Source organism: Macaca thibetana, chromosome 9, assembly GCF_024542745.1.
Source record: "Macaca thibetana thibetana isolate TM-01 chromosome 9, ASM2454274v1, whole genome shotgun sequence".
NCBI classification, from domain to species: Eukaryota; Metazoa; Chordata; class Mammalia; order Primates; family Cercopithecidae; genus Macaca; species Macaca thibetana.
The window spans coordinates 73,281,661-73,302,502 of NC_065586.1; the positions used below are offsets into that span (position 1 = coordinate 73,281,661).

Below are 20,842 nucleotides of genomic sequence, written 5' to 3' on the forward strand. Positions count from 1 at the left end.
TAGAGGGAGGTGACCATCAGCCTGACTGAACCTTTTACTCTTGTTTCCTCTAAGGCCATGTTTGTATCTCATTCTTGTTGCTACCAGGGATCTGCCCCACTTCTCAGACACATGAGCTTGTACCAGTTGGACAATTAGTTGAACTTTAAAGATTCATACTAGTTTTTAATCTCCCAAATGACCATAAGTTCTTGAAATTTAAGTGAAGTCAAGGAATCAAGTTTTTAAAAGTTCTTTTAATGTTTTCATTTCAGCTATAATAAAGGCTTTCTAGAACTATTGATAAAACTGTCAATTCAGTTTTGAGGGGAACTGGCATTTGTGGCTCTCTTGAGTCAATGCCTTTGTGTTGAGAATAAGTACACTAGGAGCTTGAGAGTTACTGGTCAGGATGTCTGCTGTGTAGGGAGAAAGGGATTTAGCCTTTAGTAATATCAGTCAAAACCTAGGACCCACAGGGTTGCCTTTCTTAGTAGAGTCACTGTTCAAAGTTCTACTTTAGAAATGGAAGATAAAAGATCACATTTTCTGTAAAAAAGGTAATCTGAGCAAGCTATACCTTAGGATTTATTTTTGATGGGCTAACCACTTACTGAGATAAGGGAAAATCCAAGGCAACGAGAAAGTCACATTATGGAGTCCTAAAAAGCCATGACACATTCTCAACTTCTGAACATTTGGGGGAAGCAAAGAATTATTCTAGAGAGAAATACATTCAAAAATACCTGTGGCTTATTTTCCTAATTTCCAACTATGGTTTTGCCAATAGAAATCAATGAGAAAGTATAGTGCTTTGCCAGCCTCAGATGGAGAAGTTACTTGATCAAGCACACTTCTAAATATATTTTAAAGTATCATTAGTGTCTATAAAGGAAGAAGGAAAAGATGATCCAGGAGCCAGTGGGAAAGCCGCCAGCTTTTTAGCTGGCTGTTCTCTTCAACTTACTGAAAATAAAAGAAATTGTATGAATGTTTTCAAAAGTATAAGATTATTTATATTGGGAAAATGCATACGAAGGTTTAAGTTTTACTCTGCCCCACCTGTTACTAATACAGTAAAATATCCTAGTACAAAAACACTCATTTTTACTACAAAGACCCAAATATCTTTCATCTGGTTTCGGATCTGAGTTACATTTCATCCCCCACCTTCATTTTTCCCCATTTTTGTGTAGTTTCATAGGCAACGGAGAAACTTTCCAGAACTCTTTCTTCATGAAGACAGTTTGTGTGGAAGTCAAGCACGTGAGCATCGGTGCACATAGTAGGCCCATGGTAACTCTATGACCAGCGTGGTTTCCCTGTAGTTCGCCTTGAGGCCTCAGAGAAGTGCGCAGTCCATTGGTAGTAGGAATGGGACGCCATGGTCCCTGAATTTCCCTTCCCATTTTCATCACTGCTCCACAGAGACTATAAAGCATCCTACAAGAGGAAAAGAGGAAAGACCTTTGAACCCCAAATCTAGACGTATGGTGAGTAGAAGTTGTTTGCAGGAACTCACGCTTGGCACTCTTTGTGAAGCAGACGAACAACAACTCCAGAGAACCCCAACCAAATCCTCACATGATGCACTGGACCTGGTGCTCTGTCCTTTACACACCTACACACTCAGCCCTACAAAATCAAATGCACCGGCCGCCAAAGTTATGGACTTTTGTATTGGAAGGGCACATGCTAACAAAGTCTTTTCATCAGAACATCTTTTTTCTTTTTTTTTTTCCCTGGCTCATTTTCTTGGTGAAATTGGTGTGTGTGTATGTGTGTGTGTTTTCTTTTTTTTTTTTTTTACTAGGTCTCATATGTTTTAGGCCCAGCCTGACATTTCAGCAGTTTCTTGCTAAAGCACTTACTGTGAATACTGTGTAGTATGTGTGCAAATGACTCCCGACTTATTAGATTTCTTCCAGTGTGTGCATCCTAGCAGAAGACACCCCAGCAGGCCTTGAGCACTGCTGCTGCTTCACTTCACATAATGAATATTCAGAGGCTGCGGTCATTGAGAACTCAGGTGGCAAAAATAGTAAGGTGATTGAAGCAAACCCTAACATGAAAGCAAATCTGCATTTCACTGACTCAGAAACACTGATTACGGCACAGATTCCTGACCCTCAGACCCCATGAGAGGAGAGTCCTGGGGAACCTCCTATGAATCAGGCATCTGTTCCATACACCAACATGCTCACATCTTTCTGTATGATGTGTTGTAATCAGCATGTTGTTTTTAAAAGACAACAAGCCCTTGTGTAGTCTTCTCCGCAAAATGCATTTAGGCTGATAGTTTAGCATAAAGGATGCACTGTTGAGACGGGCAATACATGCATTGTTTTCCCCGTAATGCAGTCAGGATCTCCATAGCAAAATGTAGTGTGTTTTTTGAAATCTTATTTTATATATTTTGTCACCATCAGCAGTTGAACTAAAGTAGGAACAGCTCCATTCTATCAGGGGTTAAATTATTCTCCGTGTAGATCTAGTGGTGATGTATAAATTGCAGCCTTTTCTTTTTTTCAAAGGATTCTAAAATAGGTTTTCAGAATTAGTGCTGGATTTTTGCTTCTGCATGTGTGGTGACTCTTGATTCTTCCTCTTTGGAGAAGCATCCTTTGCAGCATTCCCCCTTCGGAGGAATCACTTAGACACTTCCAGCTGGTGGCAGGGGATACAGCCATAATACAGCTTCCTCTGTCCCAGCTGTCTTCTTCACTACGGTAAATGCATTATGATGGCTGCACTCTCCTGTAAAGGTTCAGGTAGAGGAAGGTGTAGGATGAAGTCCAGACATCATCATTTGGGTTTTTAAAAGCTTCAGCTTCTCCAGCATCTTTGCATTGTGAATATCTTCCTGCTTCTAGTCAAAGCTTTCTCTCTAGTGATTGGAATGCTGCTGTAAGCCTGATTAAAGGTGCCTGAGGATATCACCTTTTACAAGGAAGCCGTGCCTGCTTGAGAGGATCTTTTTAAATGCATTATGGCTCATGCAGCCTCACAATTAAAGAAAAACAGGGATTTAGAAATCAATGCTGAAGAAGAGCCTGAGAAAAAAAGGAAACACCGCAAACGGTCCCGGGATCGGAAGAAAAAGGTATCTATGTATGCCAGAGCATGTATCTTGCCTGGATTCTTTTTGTTGTAATCTCCGCCTGGCATCTGTTAGGAGCATTAAAGCTTATTTTTACATGCTGGCTAGAGTGTAAATTGGGTGTGTAAATTGGGAACAGATGATAAACCCTATGGCAGACCATGGCCATAGGATGGGCAAGGCAAGAGGGATGGTTTTCTCCTGTGGGGTGATTGCAGGGCTATGCGGAAAGTGTGCTTCACTTTATATAGGCATGGGCATGTTTCCATGACACGGAAAGGTGTTGTGAGGGAGTTACAAAAGTAGTTTCTTCACAGCCCAGTCAAGGTGAAATGCACTGCGGTGCCTTGGGTTAGAGGGAGAGGCCAGAGAGCCAGGCTTTGTACTTCTTAGAGGTTTGTCTCGTGGAAAAAGAGCTTTTGTGCTGGAACTGTGTCACATGCGTGCGTTTCCCAGGCAGATCTGTGACCTTAGAGACGTAGCACAAAAGTCATTTCCTGCTTTGCTTTTATTTCCTCTTTCTTTCCTTTTGCCTCTTATTCTTATAAGGTGCTTTTTGTCAAGTTGTGCAATGGAAATAAACTGCTAGAAATAACTTTCTTTTGTTAAATAAAGCTGAAATCACAGAGGTTTGGTAATTTGCTGGGTGAGAGTGATTATCCTGAACACAGGAATTCCAGTGACCTGAAACCTTCAACACTGATCGCTTTAGATCAAAGCATAGGCATTGATGATTCCTTACTGATATTCCAAGGCAGGGGGAAAATAGGAGGAAAATTCTGGGTCAGAGGTGTTTTATTGTAGCCCATGAGTAATTAGAGTGTTTGCCCTTAAATATGACTCCTAGGTGCTGAACCAGGAGTAAGACCCCAAAGCACTTTTCCTCCACGATAATTAATAAAAATTGACTAAAACTGTGATCTGAAAAGGAAAGGCAGGTCATAAAGCATTTTTATGTGTCTTTGTGAAAATTCCCAAGGGAAAGATATCCTTAATTTGCTGTGAGCAGTGAGGCATGTGCTTTCTAAATGACACGCAGATTTCATCCCCCACATGGACCCCTCTTCAGGAGTGACCGTGAATATTCCTGGTACTCTTGCCATTTTCTCCAGAATTAGGATCTATAGAAGACTCTCTGCCTTTTGTTGCATAGCTGACTTTGAGATTGAAGCTGGAGAGCTGCAGTTGTTTTGCTGCAAGAGGTTAAATATAGTTAGTTCCTACTTTGATATTCTTGTAAATAAACTTCTTGAATATATTTTCATAAAAATACAAACTTGGGTTAAGAAATTGTGTGCAGGCGTATTTCAAAGCCTTGCACGGCAGAGTTGTTATGAAATTGCCATACTTTGCTAGATTATGGTCTAATTTTATTGTATGAGGTTTCTCTGTGGGTAGGTCACTACCACTTGCCCCCTCTCCATACATCTCTGCCTACCCCCACCGTGATAAACTAGCTTCTAAGAAACATGGAAAAGGTACATATATTTGTATGAAGATATGGTGTCATATTAATATTGACACTATATGTTAGGGTTGTTAGACTAGCTAGGTTTATGTACAGCAGTTTTCTGTAGCAGTGATGACAGATCTGTCACCTTTGTCCTGGGCCCCTGTTTGACTTGGAAGCAAGATAGGGAAGGGGTGAAGCAAAGGGAGTTTCTGGACTCACTGAGCTGTAGCAAATGCTTTGTGGACCAAAGTGCTTTGTTACCAGTACAACAGAGTCTGTCCAATGTAAATCACTTAGCAACCAGAAGAGAACATGGAGAAATATCAATATCTCTATTGTAAATGTGCAAGTGGATTTAAATGTTTTGTTCTCAGGACTCTCAGAGTAGATCCTAAAACTAGCGCATGGATAGCACTTTCATTGCTGTTGTTCATTCTTAACATAGTAAAATAGGTATATTCTCTAAGATACAGTATATTATGGAAGATACAATATTCATAGTCAAATTATTTCATGGACTACTTGTGATATACAAAGTTAAGACTGAATTATTTTGAAGACACTCTAGATTTCCTTCAGTGGCATAGCCATATATGACCCTCATGCCCTATAAAGTGAATTGTTATGACTTTAGGTTTCTTTTTCCCCACCTTTTTCTAAGATTCTAATGAAGGCCTGTGGGCTAGTTTGTTCCATGTTGTACACCTCATGTCAATCAAAAATGCTTCTTCTAAGTATTTTGTGGGATATTATGGGGAAGTTACTCTTGTTCATATGCAGAAATACTGTATAGGATTCTTTTTTTTTGAAATGAAGTCTTGTTCTTGTTGCCCAGGCTGGAGTGCAGTGACGTGATCTCAGCTCACTGCAACCCCCGCCTCCTGGGTTCAAACGATTCTCCTGCCTCAGCCTCCTGAGTAGCTGGGATTACAGGCACCCACCAACATGCCTGGATAATTTTTGTACTTTTAATAGAGATGGAGTTTCGCCATGTTGGCCAGGCTGGTCTCAAACACCTGACCTCAGGTGATCCACCTGCCTCGGCCTCCCAAAGTGCTGGGATTACAGGTGTGAGCCACTGAGCCTGGCAAGGATCTTTTAATTACGTAAAAGTAATAGTGGATACTCTCATAAAATCACAAACTAGAAAAGTTTGGGAAACTCCTAGAGTATCTAGTTTATAAAATAAGGAATTTGGTCCATGACACTCCTGCAGTTCAGGTTTGAGTAAGGCCAAAGACGAAGCTTTCTTGATTAGGTCTGATGACACAGAATCGTATAGTATGGGATATCACTATATGTTATCATGAAATCATAATGCATATGTAGACTTAACATTGGATTCACATTTCATCAAGTTTTTAAAAACCCAGTGAATTGTGCATATGGTCTATTTTGAATATGTTAATCATGAATATGTGATTACCAGTCCAAAAAAAAAGCAGTACAGAACTTCTAGGAATTTATAATTAGTTGAATTTTAATAAAGATGTGTTTTATTCTTGACATAACTTAAGTAGTGTTAAGAAAAAGAAAATCTTCCCATTTGTTGAAAGGAAATGCATCTAGGTGGACGAACCTTTACTTTTTTATTACTAATTTGTCTGGCCTTAAAAAAAGTTTGAATGAGTATCTTGTTTAAAAGGTGCTTACCAATGCACTTACAAATGCCCCTTCCCCATACTTTCCAATTGCCCTTCCCTGCCGTATCTTTTTCCCTCCACACTTCTCTGCTCATGGGCTGCCTAGGTTGGCAACCAGTGGGAGGCATGCCACTGTAGATAGAGTGCCTTTGGGTGGGTTTTTACTGGATCCTTGCCCTGACTGAGTTACAGAGAAGAGCTGTTTATATCCCCTGCTGCCAGCAGGGCCCAGGCCCATGGGCGGTGGTCGGTAGGTGGCTCATCCTACCATAAAGCCATGATGGGCTGAAGTCACACGTGCTCTCCTCGTGGTCAGGCTGCAGTCCTTGCACATTCCCTGTCGTTGTTGGCTTCTGGTACCATGTTACCTGCCTGTCATGCCCTCTCCCCACATAAACTATAAAATACATTTCAACAGTGAGGGATATTACTGGAATTAACCCTAATTTGTTCCATAAGTGGGTTTTGTTAGTATATGAATATATGCTTGTATATATTTACCAGGTCCTGTAAAAAATTTGAGGTGACCTAATGAAATTTATATTAAAAAAGAAAACATTGTGGAGTTTGCTCTCAACAGATAGGTAGGTAGATCTCTCTCTGTATATGCACCTGACACAGTGCTAGATACTAGGATAAAATGACAATTCCATGATTAACATATTTTCTGATTATTGATGTCAAACATACAGTCAGTCAGTGACAGAGCGGGAACAAATATTCATTGCTTCATTCTTGAATTCATGTATTCATTCAGTAAACATTTAATGAGTGACTTCTGTGGATCAGGCATTGCATCAAATGTTGGAGACAAAGCCAATCAAAGCATAGTGGCAACACTACAGTAACGCCCAGAAGAGGCAGGGAGGGAGAAAGATAAGAGCCATTAATCACTTTCCATAAAGAATGAAGAGAGAGCCTCAGGAGTCCACAGAAAGACCCTCACTTGGCTCAGATGCGCTCAGAGGAGAATCTCAGTGAAGCTGAGTGGAGTTGAAAGAGGAGTCAGCAAGATAATCAAGCCGAAGAACAGGAATCTCATTCCCAAAGTAATAGAAGTAGGAGAGACTATTAGGCTGTGTGGGAAACAAACAGTATTTTGGAATTCCTGGAGCAAATGGGACCTGAGTGCGTGGCACGAAAAGTAGGCAGGTGCCAGAGCATAAAGATCTTCCTATGCCATCTTGCATAGTTTGGAAATCATCCTGCTAAAAGCGGGGAGAGACCTTAATGGTGGTGGTAGAAGAGAGGACTGTGAATAGCTTTATGGGGTAGAGCCGTCACTCAAGCATCCGTGTTGTAGCAGCAGCAGGGAGAGCAGTCAGGAAGCTCTGATGGGGATCCAGGCACGAAATGCTGAGTGTGAACCAAGGCGGAGACTATGCCAGTGGAGAGGGGGTGTTGCGTACCAAAGATATTTAGGGGAAGACTCAGTAGAACTTGGCAATGGATTGTAGGCAGGATGTGAGAGAGAGATCGGATTCTAGGATAACTGCCAAGTTCCTGGCTTGAAGGGGGAAGAGGAAGAATTAAATGTCCTGGATTCATGTCTTTTCTCCCAGGCCATTTATTGACCACTTATTCTGCAGTAGGTAGGGTGTTACATTGCTTTATAGGTAGAGATTCATTTCATCTTCCTAATAACCCTGTGAGAAGAGAAAGTATTTTTTTTTATTATCCCCATCTTACAGACAAGGAGACTGAGGCTGAGCCTTGAAGCTAGTTGCCGAAAGTTTTCACCCTAGTCAGACAGTGGTAGAGCTAGGATTCCAACTGGGGCAGTCTAACTCTCCAGCTTGCGCTCTTAACTACTATGCCATACAAGGTGTATAGTATGTGACATTAATATTTTCACAGCTGCACATCAAAGTGGGCTTGTTTCAGAAAATCTTCTAAGTGATAAGCTATTTTCTAGACATGTGAAACTTTAAACGACAGGCTTTATGTCTCTAACTAATTCAGTATTGTAGTGACTGTTTTTCTTACCCTCTGCAGTAAATTTTAATGTTTTTTCTTAAGGTTCTTTTTTTAAAATTTTTTGGAAGTTAGAAATGAAAATTACCAACACAAGGATTTCAAATCCTCAGACACATTGTGTAATGACAACTTAACAGTGTGTTGGATGCCTACTGTATGTCAGCAATGTGCAGAGGGATTCCCATGGGTTATTCTTTTTTCTTCCCTATGACTTTCCTATGAGGCAGGCATTATTTTCATCTCCATTTTTATAGGTAAAACTAAGGCTTAAAAATACCTTGTCTGAGGTCATATAGCTAGTGAGTGGTGGACCTAGACTTGAACTTGGGTCAAAGGACTTTGGGATCTCTATTTAACCACTGGGTTTATTGTAATGAGGTGCTAGCTGTCTCCTTTAAGGTTAACCACAATTTAAGGGTTTGAGAACAGATTTTTTATAGACATGGACTATAGTGTTATTTCTTGCCATTGAAGCTCAGTGCATCCTGATATTTTATAGGCTTTCCCCATTCCTAGTTACCTGGGTATCTCTGACACCCTGATCTAAGATGCCAGGCAAGAGTAAGGTTTTGTACTGCAGCAGCTGGACTATGGTAGAAGATTGTGTCGATCTTTATGAGATCAAGGAAACTTGTTCTGTTCCCTGCTGCATCGAGTATATGGACTCCAGGTCTCCAGGGAGCATGGTCAATTAGCATACTTGATATTCTGTACCATAATTACGTGTTTACCTGTCTGTCTTACCAAGAGACTGTGAGCTCCTTGAGGCCAGAGATGGTGTAATTATCTACTACAGCCAAACTGCGGCTTGCTGGATGGTGAATGAGTGGATGAGAGGCAGTATCATGTAATGATTAAGAGTGTGAACAATAGAGTAAGATTGTCTGAGTTCAGATTCTGGCACTATCAGTTAGATGTTGACCTTGGAGAAGTTATTTAGTCTCTCTGTGCCTCAGGCTCTCCACTTGCAAAATGGATGTAATAGTAGGATGTGCTTAGTATAAGATTGTAATGGGGTTTCAGTGAGTTCGTATTAAAGCTGCGCTTGGCACAAAGTAAGAGCCATGGTGTTGCAGTTGTTGTTGTTGTTCAGAATGTACAGACAAATGAACAGAAGAATAAATGGACTTTAGTGTGAGTATTTAGTGTTAGCCAATGTACTGAGGCATTAACCAAAGCCAAGGTTTGTTTATGAAACTTGCCTCAGGTCACAGCAATACCAGGTCTTGGAACCAAGGCCTGTGTGGTTCTAAGTTTCTTGCTTGGGCCATCAAAACCTCTACAGGAGAGATTTTCTTAAGGGTGATTCTTATCAATGGACATCCAGGGTGAATTCTTATATCAAGAAAAAAATGATCACTTTTGAGATGTTGAAAGTTACATTATTTACTAATTCAAATTTTAATAAATCATTTAAATTCAACTGCAAAATCTAGATTTGTATATTCTTTCATACTTAAGTTAGTGTACTTCTGCATTTAAAATTTTTAAATAGAATCCACTTACTGAAAAAACAGTGAAAGCATTGGTATAGATAGATAGATAGATAGATAGATAGATAGATAGATAGATAGATAGATTTAGGTGTAGCTTAAATATTGAAGGAGAATATCTAAATACAACATTATATTGTCAGTTACATAATTCACATTTTATTTTCAAGAAATAAAAAGCAATTTGCTATAGTTTTGCCCAAATTGTTATTCTAGTGTATATTATGTAAACTAAAAATTGTTATTCTAGTTTATATTATGTAAACTAAAAGTAGGAGAGTTAAAAGCAAACCAAAGGACATCAAGCTTGAATCATTTACATATAGGTCAGATTTTTTTTCTGGTACTTATTCCATTCACTCAAGATCCTGCTTTCATGGAACCAAAGTGGAGTCATGAAATGGGATCATCTATTATTGACAAATGTGGGAGGTGCTTATAAAATATATAGATTTCAATTTAGATTTAATTGGTTCTAGTAAATGATTTCTCAGTCATGGGTGACTTTCTGATTAATTAGGATCATATCCTCAGTTTTGTTTGAACTTAGACATATCTCATTAGAATGGGAAGAACAGAGACTACCATTCATATCTGCTGGATATAGCTCAACTTTTGGCAGAAAAAAAAAGTTTACTAATACCATCATCATAGGAGAAGAAGGATGTATGGACTGCCTGGTAAAAAATGGGGAAATAGAACTAGGCCATAAGAGGGTTGGAAGAAAGTTAGTTCAAGATTTTCTAGGTACTGAAAGTCAGAGACTGAGACATTTGTAAGGTACTGTGAAGGTACCCCTGAAATCAAAAATACCTGGTCTTGGAACCAATCAGATGAATAGCATTCTTTTATCCTAATAAAGTACAATTTTGTAAAACATCTATACAGTGAAAGAAAGTATGAAAACATGGTAAATTTTGTTTAATAGAAGATTAGAAACATTAATAAAACAGGCAAACAATAAGGAGCGATGTGAGGAAGTATCTGGAGCTAAGTATTACAATTCATGGTATTGAAGAGAATGGGCCTTGAGGCTCAATGTGAGTTCGCAGAGAAGCTGCTACTAATTAGCTGTGTGGCCATGAACTTAATCTCTTCGGGCCTCAGTTTCCACATTGATCAAATAGGGATATTATTTTTTCTTTATATACATGCTGTGAAGAGTAGAGATACTGCAAATAAATGCATTTTGCCAGGTTCCTTGTATAAAAAGTGTATTTAGCAAGTTTCCAACTTCCCTTCCTAAAGTATAGGTTCTCAAATGTCATTGAGGGATTGTAGTCAAGAATGAGGTGGAAGAACTGAGAAAAAGAGGGAATATTTTTAACAACTTTTGCACCTTATAAGCACTCAAAATTATTTGCTGAATTGATATAGTGAATGAAGTTTTACTAAGAGACTGTCATTCCCAGACAACCATTAAAGTCCCACAGTTAGCTCTTTGCAAACTTTCCACAGCCCTTGGGGAATTAAATCTGTCATTTTGAGAAATACTCCTGAAGATTCATATGTTAAATACATTTTTCCATTCATTAACATTAGTACTAATTAGCTTCTCTCAGTAGTTAAATGATTGCTGAGGTAGATGTTAAAGAAAACTTAAGAACCCTATGCACAGACACAGGAAGTACCAAATGATTCCTTTAATAAATGAACTTTATTTTGCAGATTCGAACATAAATGTTGAAAAAGGAAAAAAAAAAAGACTACTTGGGTTGAATGAAGAAATCTTCATTATATAGTTTATGTATTGTGATTATGGAGAAGAAACAAAATACAATATAAGATTCATTACCCACCAGTTTATCCCCCAATCTAGGCAGTGTCCACAATAGCGGTGTTGTTACAGTTTTGGAATAGTTGGGGACTGGGAGAGGAATGAATAATCTGACCAATGTAGACTTATGTGTCATACCTGGTTTCTGAACCTAAGGTGGCCCGATGGCTGTCTTCCTTTGTCAGCGATTCCCTTCTCCCTGTGATCTGATTGCTACTTGCAAGAGTCTCTAAACTTTTCAATTACATATAGCTGGTTAACCTTCACCTGACCAAACTGGCCCACTTCCATAACTGCCACTTAGAGTTATCAGTGTATTCATATGCTACCACTCATCTTAAACCAAACAGAAGAACTGAGTCTGAAACCTGGACATCTTTCCTTAGACATTTTCATCATAGACCCTCTGTGATTTTTTTATTGTTCCAGGAAGGTCTACCCAGTGAGACATCCAACAGCAAAAGTATCTGAAGCAGAATTTACCTGTCCTGTTATTTGTTGAGCTGTAATTCATTGAGGGACTACAGTGGGCCAGGCGTTCTACCACGTGCATGATGTAGATCATTTTGTTGAATCTTTGTGGCATGGATATTATTTTCCAATTTTCTGGATTAGGGAAGTTATACTTTGAAAGTTTCAAAAACTTGCCCAAAATTGCACAATTAGTAAGTGTAAAGCTGTAATTCAAACCCCAATTGGTCTGATTTCTAGCCCTGTGCTTTTTCCACCACTCTTCACATCTGGAGTTGCCTCTGTGTTACACTGAAAGCATCATTTTTACAGAATACTGAGCTCCCTGAGATGAATCTTTTCTGGACCATGAAATGCCATGCAAGGGTTTCTTCCCCTAGGAAATCTCATATAGAATCATTTTTGTGATTTATCTCTTTCTCCCAAAAGAACATTAAGAGCGGGACATAGATAGTAGGAGGGTGATATTACTGGATGTAATAAATAAATTGACTCAACTTCAAATGACTTGTACTTCATTTACTGGAAATGCATTCTACCTTAACAGTACTATAATTCTATTAATGCTAAAATAAAGAAAAATTAATATGATTAATTCCCAATACGTTTGTATTTTTGAAGATAAGTGACAAAATCACTTTGTGTCAGCTGATTTGGGTGGGGGGGGTTCTTCGATTTTTTTAAATTGACAAATGTACATATTCATGAGTTACACAGTGATGTTTCAATATAATGTGAAGTGATCAGATCAAGATAATTAGCATATTTGTCATCTCAAACTTGTATCGTTTTTGTGTTGGACACATTTGATATCATCCATGTACCTATTTGAAACTGTATATTATTGTTAACTGTAGTCATCCCACTGTGATACAGAATACTAGAACTTACTCTCCTTATCTAGTGTAATTTTGTATCCTTTAACAAATCTTTCCTCTATACCTGCCTTTCCCCTACCTTTCCAGCCTCTAGTATTCTGTTATTTTTACTTCTATGAGATCAACTTTTTTTTAGTTTCCACGTATGAATGAGAACATGCAGTGTGTAACTTTCTGTTCCTGGCTTATTTTACTTAACATGAGGTCCCCCGGTTCTACCCATGTTGCTACAAATGACAGGATTTCATTCCTTTTTATGGTTGAATAGTATTTCATTGTGTGTATGTACACATTTTCTTTATCCATTCATCTGTTTTTGGACACCTAGGCTGATTCCATATCTTGGCTATTGTGAATCGTGCTGCAGAAAAAACATAGGAGTGCAAATATCTCTTCAACATACTGACTTTATTTCCTTTGCATAAATGCCCAGTAGTGGCATTACTGAATCATATGGTAGTTCTATTTGTAATTTCTTGAGGAACCTCCATATTGTTCTCTATATTGGCTGTACTAGTTTACAGTCCCACCAACAGTGTATAAAATTTCCCTTTTCTCTGCATTCTTGCCAGCGTTTGTTATTTTTATTTCTATTTTTTGTCTTTTTTATAATAGCAATCCTAACTGGGGTGAGATGATACCTCATTGTGGTTTTGATTTGCATTTTCATGGTGGTTAGTGATGTTTCGCATTTTTCATATATTTGTTGACCCTTTGTATGTTTTCTTTTGAGAAATGTCGGTTCAGATAATTTGGCCATTTTTTAATCAGATTGTGTGGGATTTTTGCTGTTGAGATGTTTGAGCTACGTGTATATGCTGGATAGTAATCCCTTGTCAGCTGAGTAGTTTGCAAATATTTTCTCCCATTCTGTAGGTTGTTTTTTCACTCTGTTGATTGTTTTTTTTTTTTTCTGTGCAGAGGTTTTTTAGTTTTGATATAATCATATTTGTTTCTTTTTGCTGCTTTTGCCTGTGCTTTTGAGAACTTATTCATAAAATATTTTCTCAAGCCAATGTCCTAAAGCATTTCCTGTATGTTTTCTTCTAGTAGTTTTATCATTTGGGGTCTTATATATGGGTCTCTGATTCCTTTTGAGTTGATTTTTATGTAGGGTAAGAAGGGAAAGTCTAGTTTCATTCTTTATTCTTTTGCATATGGATATACAATTTTCCCAGCATCAATTATTGAAGGAACTCTCCTTTCCCCAATGAGTGTTCTTGGCACCTTCATCAAAAATCAGTTGGCTGTAGATATGTGGATTAATGTTTGCATTGTCTATTCTGCTTAATTGGTCTGTATGTCTGTTTTTATGCCAGTACCATGCTGTTTTGGCTACTATAGTTTTGTGGTATATTTTAAGTCTGGTAGTGTCAATTTTTTGCATTTTGAAATGAATCTATTCCCACGTTTTGCCAGTGCCTGTTATTTTATTCTTATCATTTTTATGAGAAAACTGTGGAAAAATCTGGCTTTAAATATCTTGCTCAGGGCTTTAAAACAGACTAATTTTTAGAGTTTAGATGAGAAATTAAATGCAATTTGTAGAATGGTAAGAAATTAACACCAGCATCAAAAAAACTACTTCAGCTGATAATATAGACAAAATATTAGAAATGAGTCACCTTCGACTTTACCATATTCTTTTCTTATTATCAGGATAGAAAAATCTCATAGGCTTTATGAAGTGATGGGGATTGTTTTGCTCCTTGACAATATAAACAATAAATAAAAAGTTGAATTTGAGGGAGGGAACTTGGCAAAAACTACTAAAGTTCTAAAAAAAGTTGATTAGACAAAAATAGATGCTTTTAGACTTTGCTAGCAAACCTCAGTTTGGATTGATAGGAAACCTGCTAGCAAAAGTTAGGTTCAATTTACAATAAAAATAATTGGTAGGTGTCAAAGGTTGTTGTCTCACATAACAGTTAAATGAACCCTCTGAGTAAGGTGACATTATTCACATTTTGCTGATGAGGAAATCAAGGCTTAGAAATTGCTTTTTATCACTATTACTGATAAATTCAGAGGCTGAACTTGAAGCCATGGCTATCAGACTCTAAGGCACCCTGCCCCTGGCCTTTATTCTGTTTGCAGATTATTCACCAGTCATATAAGATTCATGCATTTGGAGAAGGCTTTTACTTTTATTTTTATTACATTATTTTCTATATATAAATGATTTTTATGTCATGTAATTTTTATCCCTCCCTCATCATCACCAGTATTGTTCATTTGTTTTATGTAGTAAAACTAGCTAAAAAGTGCTTTGTAATAATGGTGCATGACTGAAGCTTTATGTTTTTAACTTCAAATATTACATGGGGATGTTAAATATTATTGCAAAAGCACAAAGCTATTTTGAATCAGGTGCGTAAAGCGCATAATTGATATTGGCACTGTGTATTTACAATAGTCTAGGGAAGTAACATTTGTCAAAATCATAACCTTGAACAATGCATTTTGTTTTCTTCTAGTAACCCCCTGAAATGTCCAGTTTTAAAAATCCCGGCCACATATCTGCTACCTGACTGGTTAGGGGTGAAGGAGACAGGATATGCTGAAAGGAACACAGCTTCTGAGGTCACTGAATCCCCACACTGTTCCCTGCTCCCTCCCCTCTTCTGCAAGGACCTGCTGTCCCTCTGTTCAGTGGCTTGGCCACTGCACCCCGATTCAATAACGTGATGAGTATATTTACTTAGCTCTGTCAACCCCAGAATACATTTGCCTGTCCTTAAGTAACAGGAAGATAACCATATTGATGTTTAAAAGTGCTGCCTGTAATTAATTTCTTTCCTTTGAAGCATGGCCATTGTTAATGATGCCTGTTTTACTATGCCTCTTCAGCTGGAGCCATTCTTTGCCATCTAAAAATAAATGGCTTTGTTATGCACATTTATTCCATCTGCATTTATTCCAAATACAGTTAATATATTAATACTAGGAATCCAGGCAGATGAAGTTCACACATTCGTTTGCCTTCATTATTATAGAATTAGTGATCCTGATCTCTTCAATTCCAGTCTGATTCGTTTCAAAAGATTTTGAGTGTGCCTCATCTTTGCTGAAATTGCATCTTTGAGGGTGACCATGAATGCATTTAAAATATGTGTTTACCCTGCTGACTGGGTCATGGCCTGGCCAATGCAAGTGCTGGTCTTGATTTTCCAGTCATGCCCAGTGACTAAGGTAGCATGAGTTTTCTCTTGCTCCAAAGTATGTGAGTCCAGGTTCTGGTTTTTTCCTGAGCTCTACATGGAAGAGCTTGTCTTCAGCGGCAGGTTGTAATTTGATTTTACATAACGTGTTTCAGTGGATTTTCTGTAGGATAAGATTCAAATAATTATATAGCCATCCATTTGGCATCTGATAGACATTATGTTTTTATCTGCTTTCTGGTGGATTAGTTAGGATTCTGTTGTGGCACAGGAAAGGAGAATACACTTATGTTCATTTGGCATTCTCAGCTTTGACCTGTTTTCCTAGACCTCCATTTCAGCTTTAGTGGAAACTAAATTATTAATACGATCTGTATTGTGCCTGTGCGGAGAGCTTTATCCAGCCTGTTTTTTAAAGTGCTGCCAGGAATCTCTGAAGTAATAGGAAAACAGATTTTTGGAGGCCCTGTGGAATGAGGGAAAGGGCCTGGACGTGGGCTGTGGGGGCAGACCGGCTTGCATTTGAATCTTAACACAGTTACTACTTCTTCTCTATGGAGTCTGAAGTCGGTTACTTAAGCTCTCTGAGCCCCTGTGCCCTCATCCATAATAACGCCTACCATGAAGAGACAATACGAAGGCTAAATTAAATCGAACATGAAGTGGCCATCCCAATGCAGTGATTCAACAAATGTTAATTCCTCCCACTTCCCCACTCCTTTCTTTGTTCCCTTGTCCACCTGGAAGAAATGAGGGTTTATTTTATGCTAAGCATATTTAGTGAGAGTCATCCGTGGAAACGGGCAAAGTGAATTTGCTAAAGTGAATTACAAGCTGAGGGTAAATAAATAAGGAAATTATAAGTACCTGTATGTGTTTATGTTGGGGCAAGTAGGGAATATGTATTCCAGCAAGGACAGTTAAAACCAGAGCCAAATTTGTATTAGGAAGAAATGTGGATCATGGAGGCATTAAACGTGGGGCAGGAGGCTTGGGTTCTAGCGAAGTGTGGTGGTATTCCCCAGACCACCCAGTGCAGCTCTAGCTGCTTGCGCACCAGCACCCCAACAGTCAGTGCACGCGCCTCTGTCTGCTTGGGAGATTTTCTAAGTTGTGATAAGCCAGTCCTCTTTTTTTTTTTTTCCTAGGCAGGCCTTAATGGGTTTACCTTGAGTTCCCACTAAAGACCTCCCAATGGTAGTGCTGCTTGACTCCCAGAGCAAAAACCACTTGGAAGAAACTCGTCAGCAGAAGTTCAGTTCTAGTGATTCTGATAAGAGTGCTGATATGCAATTTCTCAGGGACAATTAGAAGTAGGCAAACCATGAATTGATGGGTTTTCTTGCTAAATATTAACTGTCAATGCAAAGAAGACTGCTTTCAGAGCTTGTGACAGTATTTAATACCTGTTGTTCCCCTTGTATGCCTGCTTGATTACTTGTAATGTACTAGAGCATTGTGTGTATTCTTCGGACTTATTTTTCTCACTATCTAAATAGATGTCCATTGTAGAAACCGCATTAAACCTAGAGAGGCAAAGATCACCCAGAGAAACATGGCTGTTCCATTTTGAAATAGATTTTTTCAATGTTTTTCTGTGTGTGTATATACATCACTTCTTCTTTCCTCCCTTCTCTTTCGTTTCTCTTCCCTTTTTTCCTCTTCCCAAATGAAGATGAGATAATAATAGTACCTCCTTTTTTGTAACCTCATTTTTCCACTAAAATTATAATATGAACATAAAAAATGAACATATGTCCACTTCAATAAATATATTTCTTTAAATTTTTTAAGGACCTATAGCATTCTACTTTATGAATATACCAAAAAGTGCCAACTAATCTCTTATTTTTCTATATTCAGTTTGTTTTCTTTCTTTTTTTTTTTTTTTAATGAAAAATGCCACAAAGGACAACAGCACTTCATCTTTTTCCTAAACCCACAGTGTTCTTGTGTTCTTGTTTTCTGCTCTCCTGGTTTTCTGGTGATTTTTGTTTTGTTTTGTTTTGTTTTGTTTTTAACATTGTATTCCAGGTCCTCCATTCTTAAGCCAGAGCTGGTATTTAGAACTCACTTCCCAAAAATCCTCTAGCTGACCTTAGTTCTGGTCAGAATAACTCTACTTTTCACCATCCCCATAGCATACCGTACTTGGTCCCTGTGGGTCTTTGTGTTGGTCTGCCTGCAGTCCCTCCTTCTATCTCATATATACAAATCCTTTCAACTCCTGGGGCTCATCTCCAGCCTCACCCTCTTCCTGAAATGCTGGTTTATCCAGCTGGAAGGAATTTCTTTCATCTTAACTATTATTTTACAACTGTTTGTCTCTCTCACGAAACTAAAGATACTCTACGTGGAATTATCGTTTTTGTGAAGACATCTGATGAAAAGTCACCAGGTATTGATTTGGAATGTTGGTAAGGCCCCTAAGGTTGCCCCTGGGAGCCCCTTTCCTTGTATGTTTTATCTCGAGGACCCTGACACACTGGTCCCGAGAGTCCCTCCCAGCTACAATAGTATCCCTTGTGCTCCCACTGCAGGACACATTCCTTGGGCAGGACTACAAATCACAGTGTGTCCTCTTCTAGCCCCTTGACTCTGTCCTGTTGAATGAAGAAATAATAGCAGGTACACAGCTCTCTGCCCAGGGCTCTGTACTTTTCCTCCAGTCTTCATTAACTCATCTGCAATTCTTTTAGGCCAGTGACTCTCAACTGGCAGAGAAGAGGCTTCATTCGGTTCACCTGGGGCTAGCGTAAGCACCTGGCCTGGTTTGCCCAGGACTGAAAGGTTTCCCAGGATTCCACTTTCAGTGCCAGAACAAGGATGGCCATGCCCCTCACTCCAAGAGCATATTAGAATTCATGGAGTGTGGTGGGGCAAATTGTAAAGCAAGGGAGAGATCCTGCATGCTACCTATCTCTAAAACCATCTCAGCCTTACTTGCCTTTTGGGGTCTTGCCTTCCATCTGTGATTATGAGATCACTTTTTTTCCTCTAGGAGACCATTTCCCATTTTGTAATTTCCAGTGTCATCAATAGGCTTTATTCCTTCCTAAATTTCCTATCATCTCCTGACTATTTAAGTACAGTGACATCTTCCCGATGCCATGTCATGGTGAATCGATTATATGAAAGTACATAAAATTCAGCTTTGGGCATGCCAACTCCTGCTTTCATTATTTAGGGTCTCACCCAGGACCCAATTTTTGCCTTGTTTTTTATCTCTCTTCAACTCCCAGGACCTTGTTATTCATTTGCATTCTTGTTTTGATTATTTCCAACTTTGACATTCCCCTGCCTATACTGCCTTAGTCAAGTGATGGACATTTAAATTTTGTCCCCACACAAGAAGCCCCTGGCCTGGCTGCCACCTTCTACCTGATGCTATATCGGACAAACAGACATAAAGATCATTACTACTTTCTAATTTAATTCTAGTTTCATATTTTTTCCTGTCCCAGTCAGAGAGAGCCCACCATTGTTTTATTAGAAAATATTTTGATGGGGGATGCTACAAAGTTATGTAACTAAAATATTATGTGTGCAAGAGAATCACTTTTTACTCAAACTTATATGATGGAGATGACAAACATGATTTCAAGTTACTTTACAATAAACACTGGTTTAAAAAAATCTGTTCCATGCCTCAATTTTTATACCAATCACTCAAATCACATTTAATGCATTTTTAATGACTTTATAGGCTGCAGATGAAAACACATGATTCAGTCACTTCATTACAGTGAGTAAATGGATGATTTCATTTGTTTTAAGTGAAAAGAAAAGCTACTGTAGACATCTGAATTTAAATCTATAGGATTTATATAAATACATCAGTTTTGAAGGACAGAATTGTATGGAAAATTCCCAAAGAGGCTCTAGAGTCAAGGAATCTTAGAGATGGAAGGGATTGTTGAGGTCAGTGAGCCGGGGCCTCTGCAGAGCCAGCCTCTCCTTGACAATAGCTCTATGCATCGTCAGTCTCTGCTTGTGAATTGCCTGTGACTGGAAATGCCCTATCTCTGAACATAGCCCCCATTGCTGAACAGTTCTGATTGTTAGAACATGCTCTCTTATTTTGAGACTAAACCTAGCACCCTGTCATGGCCACCCATATGCCAGCTATTTATATAGATGAAGATAGTGATATGTTGGTGCTGCTGCTTCTCTTCAAGTTAAATGCTCCCTGTTTCTTTAGCCAGTCTTCATAAGACAGAGAGTCGTGATACCCCTTAAATCCTCTCTTAGCCATCGTGAGACAACTAGAATTGACACTGTATTTCATGTGTGGGTTGTCTAGATCATAATATATTGTTGTAGCATGCCCACAGTTATTGCCACAATTGGTAAAAGGGGCCAAGGTCACAGTTGTTTTGGGGAGAAGGCAATTGAGAGCCCATTCAGACTATTTTCATGGGAACTTTGTTTCTGTTTCACATAAATTTTATTCTTCCTCTTTAACTTTTAGTTTTATCTCTTGGTTGGCTTTGAAATATATGCATTTAACTCATTTGTGAATATACTGCAACATTTATAAACAGCAGTAAAGTATAGAATTATAAAGATGTGAAAGCTTTTTCCCTCTAATAGTCTATCTTCTATGTTTTCCTTTGTAGTATTTCCCATTACCTTATGCCTCACACTTAGAAATTATATTCTAAATATTAAGGAGCAGCCCTGTGGTCTACATTGCTTTCTCTTTTTTCTACTTCCACTTGGCTTCTGTCCTCTATGTATGTTTTTGCTTTCTTTTCTCACCTTCTTCATCATAGAAGTGTTCACTAAAATTCACTAGAACAGATGGAAATATTTTAATATCAGTTGGATACCAGAAAGGAACAAGTTATGTAACATGTTAAAATTTATGAAAGGCTGATTTTCATATAGTTCAGAATAACAAATTTAAT

At 38.5% G+C, this 20,842-nt stretch overlaps 1 protein-coding gene across 1 annotated transcript in view; it reads left to right on the plus strand.

Annotated features, from left to right (window-relative positions):
* The first annotated feature begins 212 nt into the window (after positions 1-212).
* Positions 213-20,842, plus strand: part of ANK3 (ankyrin 3) — a 361,275-nt gene continuing 340,645 nt past the window's right edge. The window contains 1 exon segment of the mRNA XM_050803013.1: positions 213-3,082. Coding sequence (XP_050658970.1) covers positions 2,969-3,082 — 114 coding nt within the window. The 5' untranslated portion in view covers positions 213-2,968.